Below are 12,099 nucleotides of genomic sequence, written 5' to 3'. Positions count from 1 at the left end.
CCACACCAATTTCCTGTCATCATGGTGACTTGTCTTGTACTCCTCTACCACAGATAGCCTCCTCTGTTGTACATTACATGAGGACAGAGGAGTCTGTTTTGAGAGGAAAGGGAGGCCCTACCCAATATTAGTATGGTGTTCCTAATAAAGTGCTTGGTTAGTGTACAAACAGTACAGAGGGGGCTGCAAAACCAAGCAGGGAGTGGCACAGCACTGCCACCATGTGAAATCTCAGTGAGGAAATTTCATCTTACTGTTACTGTTAAGCCTACCTAAGTTTGCAGCACACAGGCTGTGTTCTCGTTTTTCTTGATTTATGACAACAATAATCAGAGAGATAGAAAGAGAGGCAATCATTTTACTTCTCAGATTTATTTTATTCAGATTGATTTGATATGCTGCAACAGTCAGCAGTCATGTTGCTGAGAAGGCTTTTACAAAATAAATCTGGTTTCAACATAGTTTTAGGTGGAAGGCAAGGAAAGGCAAAACTAAGCAGGGAAACATTTGACAGAACAGTAAAAAGGAACAAGCCAGTAACCAATCAGTTCAAAGTTTAGCTGTACACATGTAACGTCACACAAATTTCTAATTCCTTTGTTCTCTAGTGATCAGATTTGGTCAGTTACTTGCTCTGTTTTCTAATAACAGAACTCAAATGTAGGAATCATCAACTGAGAACAAGAACAAAAAAGTATTATCATTGTGCCTATCATCGCTCCAGGATCTTATTTCAGAGCAGCTTATCAGTGCACTACAGTATAAAAATGATCTAGTTGACAAGATAGAGTACAGATTTTCAAATACTTTCCTTGCTTAGTTTTAACACTCCATGAAAACCCTTGTTTTTTGCCTTTCCTTTGTTTCTTGGACTAGATGCAGAAAGAAAACAAATTTTGCCTTGCTAACTGACCTGACCCTTGTCTGTTTAAGGCCATATTTACCTCAGAAACTCTTGTTAAATCATGCAGAGTAAGAAAAGAAGGCAGTGATTCTTGAATCACAAATGTTGGCAGTGTAACACAATCCAATGATTTTTTTTTGGTCTGACATTTTAGGAATTACTGATTTTTGGGATATTTCAGCTTGCTTGCTGAACATGAGAGTATTGCATAGGCCCTTGAAAGGGCACCGATTTACATGACTTTCAAAAGTTTCTGAAAGGGAAGAGGGACGGCTCTCCTTTTTAATAGACTCTCCTGCTACTGCTTGTTGTGACTGTGGACTTTGTGAGAGTACCGCCATAACCACCAGCTGAGCTGCCGCCACCAAAGCCAAATCCACCGCTGGAGCTGGAGCTGGAGAATCCTGAAGCAGGAAAAAAACAAAACAAGGGATGTTATCATTTATCCATCCATGTCTCAGTGTGGTCTGTTGGTTTGGGTGTCCCTTGTGAGAATGATGATGTATAAAATCTGAAACTTAACCCCCACCTCCAGAGGACTGCTGCACATGGATGGTTGCGCTGGAGCCTCCGGTTGCCAGTCTAATGGTGGAATAATGGAGAGTTAGTGCTTAATTTAGAGTTAAGACCAATGCTACAGCCATGAAACAACAGAATTAAGTATTCAAGTTTATCCCACCTGGTCTCCTCTCCTTCCAGGAGTTTCCTGTAGGTGGCGATTTCGATGTCCAGGGCAAGTTTGACGTTCATCAGCTCCTGGTATTCGCGCACCTGGCGGGCCATGTCCTGTTTGGCTCTTTGCAGAGCATCCTCCAGATCCTTGATGCGGAGCTTGGCATCCTTCACTGCCAGCTCACCACGCTCCTCAGCCTCTGCGATCTGAGCCTCAAGGTTTGTCCTCTGTGGAAAATTATGTCACAAATGATTTAGTAACTGTACATCCTCTTATACAATGAATTGTTAATAACAAGGCGTCATCCATGAGAAGCTCTTGAAATATACCTGTCCCTTGACAGCTTCGATCTCATTCTGAAGACGGGCAATCATGCGGTTCAGCTCAGCAATCTCAGCCTTGGTTGTGCGCAGGTCATCACCATACTGTCCGGCAGAGGTCTGCATCTCCTCATACTATTATGAAAAATAGAAGACTGTGTATCATGAAGGTGATCCAGAACGTTTGGAGAGGTGTTGCAAGTGCATATAAAAGACACATGGTATACACCCTGGCTTTGCTTTTCTCTCACCTTCTGCTTGTACCAGGTCTCTGCTTCAGCCTTGCTGCGGTTAGCGATGTCTTCATACTGGGCACGCACTTCAGCCACAATGGCATCCATGTCGAGGTTACGGCTGTTGTCCATCTCCACGACGACGGAGGTGTCCTTAATCTGGCTCTGCAGCTCACGAAGCTCCTACGGAACCAAAGGTTGATGTAAAAGAGTTATTTCTTTGTCCTTTTTAGCTGATTTATACAATGTCTGGATGATCATTAGCTTTAACTCAAATGGGTATTATAGTATTATGAAATAAGTAGGCTGAATTAGACATTATAGATAGTACATACAGCCTCATAGACGGCCCTGAGGAAGTTGATCTCATCCTGAAGAGCATCAACCCTGGCCTCCAGCTCCACCTTGTTCATGTAGGCAGCATCGACATCCTGGAAAAAATTATGTACAAACAGGAAGTGTTATAACTGGCCATATTAAACCTCCAGGATAAAAAAATTCTAAAGGGTCATCTTGATGTATTTGCACCTTCTTCAGAAGCACAAATTCGTTCTCTGCAGCTGCACGTTTGTTGATTTCATCCTCATACCTGTTGGAACCGGAGGCAACACATGAGTACATCTTGTCAATTTTTAACATCTGCTCATTATATGTTGTAACTGCTTGCCATGTTATCCCAACACTCACTTCCTCTTGAAGTCTTCAACCAGGCCCTGCATGTTCTTCAGCTCTCCGTCCAGCTTGATCTTCTCATTGCCCAGCCCATCAAGCTGTCTGCGCAGGTTAGCGATGTAGGCCTCGAACATGCCTTCGATGTTGGAGCGGGTGGTGGTCTGGTCCTGCAGGAGGCTCCATTTGGTCTCCAGCATCTTGTTCTGCTGCTCAAGGAAACGGACCTGTGCAGGTACAAAACCAGTGTGTGAGATGTTGTTCTAAAAAAAGATTTTCTTACATTTTCTATACTGAATGGTATATAAATAGGAATTGTGGTATGGCTGATGCTTTAATTGTAATTGACTCTTCACTGAATTGTTTCTTGGCTCAATGGTGATTAAAAAATTCTTATCATTTTAAAAAAAGGAAGATCAACGCAAAAAACGATTTGAAGGGTGTGTCATTTTGGGTATCATGTTTTAAAATGCCTCACCTTTATCTGCATGTTTGAATAGATAGCTACATATGTGAATTGCCACACCCTAGCCACAACAATCATGACTCATAAAGGCATATCTTTGTGTGCATACTGTTCAAGCAGCTGTAATAGTAAAAGGTATTCCTGACCTGGAAACATATAATAAAACTTACATAGAATACATATCTTCAATTCTTCTTTGTTGAGACTAATTGTAGAGTATGTTCCACCCAGATGTTCACCAACATGTGTATGTGGTTTTAAGCGTTTCACCTATTATATGTATTGTTTGGCTACGACTCATCCTGTATGCTCTGCTGAGCTATGAAGGCCACACAGTTACTCCAGCCATAAATCAAACTAGGTGTGGCAGAAAAACCGCAGAAGAAAAAGCAGCTCAGTACCATGAGATGAGTGTTTTGTTTTGAGAATTTTTGTCCGAGTGCCAATTCTTTGTGTTTAGAGAGTCTCACCCTAATATATAGTAGTAAAGTATATAGTAACTTATAGTATTGTATAGTAACTTGCATGCAACAAAGACTGTGTGACTGGAGCTTTAAAAACAAGTGAAAGTTGATTTACAGCTCTGTGCATAGCATTCTTGTTGCCCCTAACAACCAGGTGATAGGTGAAATGTGCAAATAAAAGACTTTGGAATCTGTGGGCAAAGTACAGATAGATCCCGACTCTCTCTACCGGTCTGCCAGGTCAGGAATACGCAAATGACGCCATTATAATCCCCACCCATGTTTGGATAGTAGCCAGAGAGGCTACCACAAGCTCGGACAGGGCTACAGGCAAACTGTTACCTTAGGCAGATTATGGACGGAGTTGCAAGTGTTTGATGACTTTGAGATTTTTATAAAATTTCCTAATCCTGGAGGCTGTAACTCATTGATGGATACAATACCACAGAGATAAGATTCACAGCTCTCTTGCTTTGTCAGTTTTGAAAGTAAAAATAACTTGTTTGCATTGTGAACAATGCTCAGCTGTTTAATTAAAAAATAGAATTGCTGTTACTATACTAAATACCAAAGTTTTAACTTTCTAGTCATTTATTTGCAATTACCGGTTAAAGAAGAGACAGTTCACTTTTGACAGCTGCTAGAAGGAGGCCCGGAGAGAATGCAGGTTATCAGTACTAAGATTATATGGCCCACAGTAAATTGTAAATTAGACATAAGGAAGACACATGGAGAACACAGGAACCAACCTTGTCGATGAAGGAGGCAAAGCGGTTGTTGAGGGACTTGATCTGCTCCTTCTCCTGGGTGCGGACAGCCTGGATGGTGGGGTCAATCTCCAGGTTCAGCGGGGCCAGCAGGCTCCGGTTGACTTGGACAGATGTGATCTGTGCCGGGATGTAACCGCCTGATACTTGGCCAGAACTAAGACCAAAAGCAGATCCACTAGCACTGTTACCCATCATAGACATACCATAACCATAACTAGAACCAGAACCACCAATACCACTACTATAGCTGGTTCTTTTTACGGAGTAGCTGCTGGATGGTCCTGTAAAGGACCTCCTGGTGCTGCCACTAGAGCCTGTGACTGAGTATGCCTTCTTCATCATGTTTGCAGCGGTAAAGGTTGTCAGCTCTTGAGCAGAAGAAAACTGAAGATGAGCAGGCTTCAAAAGGAGAGTCAAGTCCCTCTGAGTGTCTGACTGCAGACTCTGCCTGCTTTTATGGCTGTGCTGAGCCAGGGGGAGGATCCTCCTCAGCTACTTCAACCTGTACTCTCACTTTTGCTGTCTGGCCTCCTCTCCAGCCTGGCCTGCACGCCTCTGGCTCTGAATGACAGGAGTGGCCAATCCTGTACAACAGGTAAGGAGGGATTGTCAGAAGATAAGCCGTGACACACCCTGCACCAGGACACGCTGAAGAGGGTGAGAGAAAGGAGTAAAGAAGCAGAGTAAAAACGTGATTATGTCGAGGAAAAGAGAAAGTTTACTTTCATTCATTTTACTACATTTCAAACATCCATTGTGGTAAAAGGTACAATTACAGTTACATGAAATATAGTAAATCACGTAAATCACATAAACTCATACCAAAAACATACATACACACACACACACACACACACACACACACACACAGACAAAACACAGGTGTCCACATACGTATGAAATGAAATAAAACTCTCTCTCAACATGCACAAATACACCCCTGCGCCGAAATCTACTCATCTTTAAGTACAGCATGTAACTTTTCACAGGATTAATCAGTGCTTCAATTATGTTGCTCTCTACTTTACACATTCTGCACAAACATTTATACCGAGGAATCAAACCATTGGTAAAAAGTTTGTAAGTGCTTTTACTCAACTTGTATTTTACTTGAATATGTTGAGTATTTCCATGTTGCACATTCTTACATTGTACTTTTCCTCCACCATTTCGGAGTAAAATATTGTTCTGTTTACTCAACTACATTTGTTTGACAGCTACAATTACTAGTTACTTGTCAGATTCAAATTTTCATCCAAAACATGTGATCAGTTCATAGAATACAATGTACTGTTATTCATTAGTGCTAAAAATATAAGATAGAAAATAGATAGAAATATTTATATCAGTATCAGCCCTAAAAAATCAAGTATCATTTGGGGTATATTATTCATTCATTTTATAATATGTAAATTAGTTAAAGGTTTCCCCACTTTAACCGTCTACAACATTAAAATCCTGTTTACATGTTAATGCATGCACAATAATAATCCAGGAATATAATAAGCACTCTGTAAGAGGGCAGTTTGTACAATGAGGAATTTTAATACTTGAGTACATTTTGCTGCTAATAATAGTTTAGTTTTGTATTTTGTATTTAAATGCATGATGGTATTGCTACTTGTACTTAATAATGTAATGATTCTATGAACTTTTTTTAATGATTTTTGAGAGTTTGATGTGTATATTTCTCCTCCTAAAAATTATGTGCAAATTACAATGTTTTTTTTTTTTATTCTATCATTAACCTCGCTGCTTACTTTAGCAACATCTCCCATGAACTGAAGCAGAACCTGGAAAACAGCTTTTTTTCTCTCCTTTTTTCATCAAATTGTAATTACTTTTCAGCATTAAATCTGATGTCAAAATTGGCACCACGGTGAGAGAACACAGTATATTAAACAGCTGCATCACAGTCTCCAGCATCTAAGTCACTGACTTTGCAAGGCCATTCTTCCGCCTTGACCTCCTGCCTATGACTTCTGCAGTGGTATAAGGATGACACGTTGCTCCCTGCTCTCACACTGAACGTAAACATATGTTGGCTTAAAGGGAGACTGCAAATCTGACACAAACATCACAACAAAAAAACTGGAAAGAGCAAAAATTCTAAAGTACTAACGTACATGCAGAGTGTACACTCACTTCAAACATTTATGCACTATACATTTAGACTTCAGCTTTGCCTTGCATATTGAACTGGAACATTTATATTTAAAGTCATATGCAGTAGTATTCTAGTCAACACGAGACAGCCAAGCATAGATTAGTACAAACAAAGGCTATATTACTAGCATAACTATTATTAAAGGTTATTCAAACAAATGAGTTTGGCAGAGTTATGTCTCATTAAAGTCTTGCTATAACAGCAAGAAAAAAAAATGTCTTTAATGCTACCAGGAAAATGCCACACAAAATTATAGGCCATCTACTAGTTGTATAATGAATTTTGTTTTGTTTTGCGGGGCCATCCTTGTTCTGGGAAAAAAATCTTGCACATTAATCAGCAATACACACTACAGATTTAGTGGTTGTATTCTTATTGGATAAAGTTCACCACACCCCAGTTGTTCCACAATCAAACACTACCACGCTTGTTTCTTTCCTCTGTACCTCTGGTGTAGGTGAGGCCTGCATTCTTTTTCATTCTTCCCCAACTTTTCACATGCACATGCCTTCAATTTCTACCATGGTGTGGAACTTTACTCTAAAGCTCAAATCTCTGCTGTCCAACAGCTATTTGGAGAAAATGTATGTGGCAGTTTTGCTTTGTACAAAGGTTTAAACAGATGCACTAAAGTGATATGAAAAAAATTAGAATTGTGTAACCTTTTAAAATCATGTTATAGATACACACACACACACACACACACACACACACACACACACACACACACACACACACAGGCAAGACACCTGTATCTCTTTTACTGTTTTCTCATGCTGTGCCACTTTGTCTGTGCACATACTCTAGTGCCACATGATGGCAATAAATCAAAACCACACAATAGTGATGGGCAAGCATGGTGATACCCCTGCAGCTGGCCTGAACATTCGCATTACTGAGGAGTTTGATAAACATGGATTAAGAGTGGGGCAGCAAAGAATCCAGAATGAATATTGTTGCTGACATAGCCTGAAGAAAGGGTGGACATGGATCACGATCGGTCTGAGCTTTGTCTGTGCATGTTCAAAATGTCATCGGTCATGGCTGTCATAAATTAAAAACTCAAGCCCAGTCAAGTCCAGATTACGTGAAGCAACTCAACATGCAAAATCTCATACACCAATTTAAAGTTCATGTTACCAAATGTGTGAGATGATGACATGCATGCTTTTGCATAGGTTTTATTAACCTTGAGTAATATTTCAAAATGTGGCCATGTGTCAGTAGGTGGGACAGGGTTATTAGTTCTCGCAGTGTGTAACAATGCTGAGTCCGTCTGTTTATGTGTTCGCATTATTTCTTATGGGACTGTGAATTGCCCTAGAGCAGTTGTCCAGCATGTAAAACTGTTCTCCAAGGAAAGGCATTTACCTCATCATGACTTTATTTGTTGTAACACTCATGTGACCAAATACAAATGGGCGTAAACATATGCAAAAACGCACAAGTATGTATGGGTGGCTCACACACAGAAGTGCACACACACACACACACACACACACACACACACACACACACACACACACACACACACACACACACACACACAATATTTCTGTGAATCACATTAAAGAAAATCTATCAAAAAACCTGAAAATCTTGTTATAGAGTGAAGACCTGCAAAACAATTTATAAGTTTTACTTGTGGTACAATGAATGGCTGATATATCATATCTTTCTCCCTTTCTTTTTCTATCTCATTTTGTAATTTTAATCTACATTTGCCTAGTTGATCGTTTCTGTCGACCTTTTCAGGTGATTATCCCATTAATTTATTGATACCAGTAGAAAGTAAACTATTTACACAATAATAGTCTTTAAGCCCTGACTGAATACTTTTCTCAAGGGGACAAATTTCAAGAATGCCTCTACAGGGAAGGTAATTGAAAGTGCACTCGTGCTGCTTCTACACCCACAAAGATAGCCTTTGCTTATCCCATACCTGATTTGCATACCCTCTGAAGTAACAAAGTTATACCAGATAATAGTTTCAGTACTTATCTTTACTGAGATATCTTTAAAGATGTCATAACAATTGATCAAGTAATCAAATGCATGAAATATGTGTCAAAACTCACTGGAATGGATAAAATTTCACAAAATACCATCCTAATAAGATTGATTGATGATTTCATTTCATAACTCGACAAACTAAACAAAGCCCCTAGTTTAGCCTGCTTAGTACACTTTCCTTATGTACCTCTACAGTATGTGTAAATTGGGTGTGGTTTGGCAGTCCATGCTTCTTTGTGCTTAATACCTGAATTATGGGCCATGCAGAAAACTGAAATGATACAGACTGATTCAGTACTACATGGCAGAGTTTGCAGTGTGAACGAAAGCCATGTTCCCTCTGTGAATGGCTCAGGACTGTCTGCGCCCCATGTCTGTCATACAGACGGGTGACAAATTAAAGGGAAAACCTGAATAAATGAGTGGAGAAACATAATGATCGCACATGCTTCCACACAGGTGCACTGCATGGTACAATTAGGCAGGTGACATCCAATCATGCTCTTTGGCATGTATAAAAATGCTGTGTAGGCCCAGTTGATTCTGATTTTGTATCAAGATGGCAAGAGGGAAAGATCTAAGTGACTTTGAAAGAGGGTTCATTGTTGGGGCACGGATGGAGGAGCTTCAGGCACAAAGACTGCTCAGCTGGCCTGTGTTTCAATAGGAACAGTGACTAAAGTGACATCTGCATTTAGATCTATGGGAAAGACATCAATAAACAGGGTCAGAAATTGTGGTCGACAGGACACATTTGATGACCCTGATGCTGGTGCATTAGTGCGATATGGAAGGAAAAACAGAAGAGCAACTCTTCCTCAGGTGACTGAGAATGTCAACGCAAGTCGGGATCAGACTGTGTCTTGCTGACACAGAGAGGGATAGGTATGGTAGGGTTGCAGTGCATAAACCCCTCATTACAAAGATGAATACATATTTGAGAGTTAAGTGGTAAAATAACCATAGGCACTGGTCTACAGAGATGTGGAAATAAGTGATATGGTCAGATGAGTCTCCTTCACCATTTTCTTGACAAGTGGGCAAGTGCACAGGTGGCGTACACCAAGAGAACTGTACAGGTCTGACTGCTTGACCCCAACACTGAGGGGATCCGATGGCTCTGTTATGATTTTGGGGCATTTTGCTGGCATGGCTTGGGTCCACTTGTCCCCTTAGAGGGAAGGGTCACTGCAAATCAATACAAAGTTGTTCTGAGTGATCACCTTTATCCTGTGAGGAAACATTTCTATCCTGATAGGAGTGATCTCTTCCAGGAAGACAATGCTCCCATCCATAGGTCACGAGGGGTCACTAAATGGTTTGATGAGTATGAAAATGATTTGACTCATACGCTATGGCTTTTGCAAGTTACCAGATCTCAACCCATATGAACATCTATGAGAGATTTTGGCCCGACGTGTTAGACAGCGCTCTCCACCACCGTCATCAAAACACCAAAAGAGGGAATATCTTTTGGAAGAATGGTGTCTATCCCTCCAGTAGAGATCCAGAGACTTGTAGAATCAGTGCCCAGGAGCACTGGAGCTGTTCTGGCGGCTCATGGTGGCCAAACACATCACTAAGACACTTTATTTTGGTTTCCCTTTAATTTGTCACCCAACTGCTTGTATTTTGTGAGTAGTATGTAATTTAAAGTGACATCTATAACATTCTTTTCTTCTTAGTGTTACAGCCAATTAAGGCTTGAAAAGTTCATTGTAAAAGTCAGGTCATAGGTCAAAGAGGTGCAGCTAGCACTTCCATATTCATGCCTAATAAGATGATACAAACTTACATTTGGGTAGTAGGAGTCCAGGATAATACTGTTCATGTTCTGCTTAATAGATACAGACGAAGCGACTGAGGGTTTAGCCATCCCTGCATATAATATGTCTATGTAACACAATACACAGAAGCATTAACAAACACGTCCGTGCAAATCTTCAACCATCTGGCTCTGTGCATCCTTCCACACCTGCCTATGTTACACACCGTAACTATTGTCATCCACTTCTATTGACTGCAAATTGTGCAATTCATATCCCTGTTTCAAGGTAAAATAAACATTGCAAAATATATCTCTATACTTACTGGGTACTTTTTAGCAATACAATGTACTTGATGGATTTTGTATCAGCACTGAAATTAATCCACACAAATAGCTGGATAAAGCTGCTGCTCTCATATACTCCTTAATATTCTTTGCTCTCTTTTTTTTTGAAAATTGAAACACAGGCTCCTCTTTGGTCTATGAAAGAAACTGTAGTAATGAAAGAGTGACCAAAATGAAGCATGAAGGTGTTGTTATATGGTTGTCAGTATCTTCATACCCAAAGGCCATTGATGGACATTTCACTTACAAAACATGGAATTCCACTTGTCAGGTGTTAAATGGGTTCCTGTCTCTGGCTTTAGGCGCTGTGATTTTAACTTTCCTTTGCTGTTTTAACAGCTTTGCCTCTGGATGCTGAAACCTGTTGAACAGCTCCAACTTTCCATGTCTCAGGATAATTTACTTTTGTTCCTTGTTTGTTTAAATTCAATTCTTTGGTTAACATACTTAACATAAAGCATTCTCTGTAGTTGTTAATGCAGCAGTTTGGTCACACAGGAGTGGCCAATGATCATTATCCAGCTATTTCTATTACTGATTAAAGTAAGACCACCATTACTACTATTACTTCCCATACTACACATTTCTAACTTCAGGTGGCATATCTGTCCATAATTTTAAATTTCCTAGTAACATAGTTGTTGCAAATCCTCTTAGGGAGGTGATCCAGTCACCTTCATATCTGATGTACATTGTATGTCTTTGGGTGGAGCACATTTTTGTCAAAGTAAGCAGATTGTGAAAGTTTGACAGTTGTGAATCCTTTGCAAACATCATGAGACAGTGACTCTCACCTATTAAGACAAAAGTAGAAAAATATTTAAAGCTTGTAAAGGATTTGACCAATTATAATATAACTTGTGATGCTGTGCTTGGACAAAGGTCACACCAGATCTTATTAAGATGACTGACGGAAACTAAGGCCTTGTGTCTTATCCTGACATTATTTCCCAACCATCGGCCTTTACATTTTCAGTTACTGTGCTCTGTAGAAAAATATTTTACATTTAGGCATGCAGCTCTTAAACCACTGGGTGTAGAACCATTGTTCTGCTTTCAAAAATCCCTACAAAAGTGCATTAGGCTACCAATCAAATAAATGAAAGTATATCATATTATGTAAAGTAGAATAGTGAGTATGGCTATGCTTCCCATTGTTATGAATCATGAGCTACTTTCAATATTTAGAAGATAATTTTAATCGTGAAAACACATTGTCGTGTTTATTAATGGAATGTGAAGAATTCAGTCAACCACAATTTCAGTGTGAGAGGCTTTATTTCTGTGTGTCACTCAAGCACAAACAC

The 12,099-nt window shown here is 39.9% G+C and overlaps 1 protein-coding gene across 1 annotated transcript; it reads right to left on the bottom strand.

Annotated features, from left to right (window-relative positions):
• Positions 1–377: 377 nt before the first annotated feature.
• Positions 378–4,956, bottom strand: LOC120783476 (intermediate filament protein ON3-like). Its single transcript, XM_040116527.1, has 9 exons — positions 4,479–4,956; positions 2,818–3,026; positions 2,659–2,719; positions 2,466–2,561; positions 2,149–2,313; positions 1,907–2,032; positions 1,584–1,804; positions 1,434–1,486; positions 378–1,308 (listed from the first exon to the last, which is right to left on the bottom strand). The coding sequence occupies exons 1-9, from the start codon at positions 4,839–4,841 to the stop codon at positions 1,187–1,189; spliced, it is 1,416 nt and encodes a 471-aa protein (XP_039972461.1). The 5' UTR covers positions 4,842–4,956; the 3' UTR covers positions 378–1,186.
• Positions 4,957–12,099: the final 7,143 nt, after the last annotated feature.

Source organism: Xiphias gladius, chromosome 21, assembly GCF_016859285.1.
Source record: "Xiphias gladius isolate SHS-SW01 ecotype Sanya breed wild chromosome 21, ASM1685928v1, whole genome shotgun sequence".
NCBI lineage: Eukaryota > Metazoa > Chordata > Actinopteri > Istiophoriformes > Xiphiidae > Xiphias > Xiphias gladius.
Note: the sequence above shows the minus strand (reverse complement) of the source record. Positions and strands in the feature narration are given on the sequence as shown.

Excerpts from the sequence above, each read along its gene's own strand:
- LOC120783476 (XM_040116527.1), bottom strand. The coding sequence starts at position 4,841 with ATGATGAAGAAGGCATACTCAGTCACAGGCTCTAGTGGCAGCACCAGG. Across the intron at positions 3,027-4,478 it reads TTGCCTCCTTCATCGACAAG|GTCCGTTTCCTTGAGCAGCA; the intron begins GTTGGTTCCTGT and ends GTACCTGCACAG. Across the intron at positions 1,487-1,583 it reads CTGGAAGGAGAGGAGACCAG|ACTGGCAACCGGAGGCTCCA; the intron begins GTGGGATAAACT and ends TTCCACCATTAG.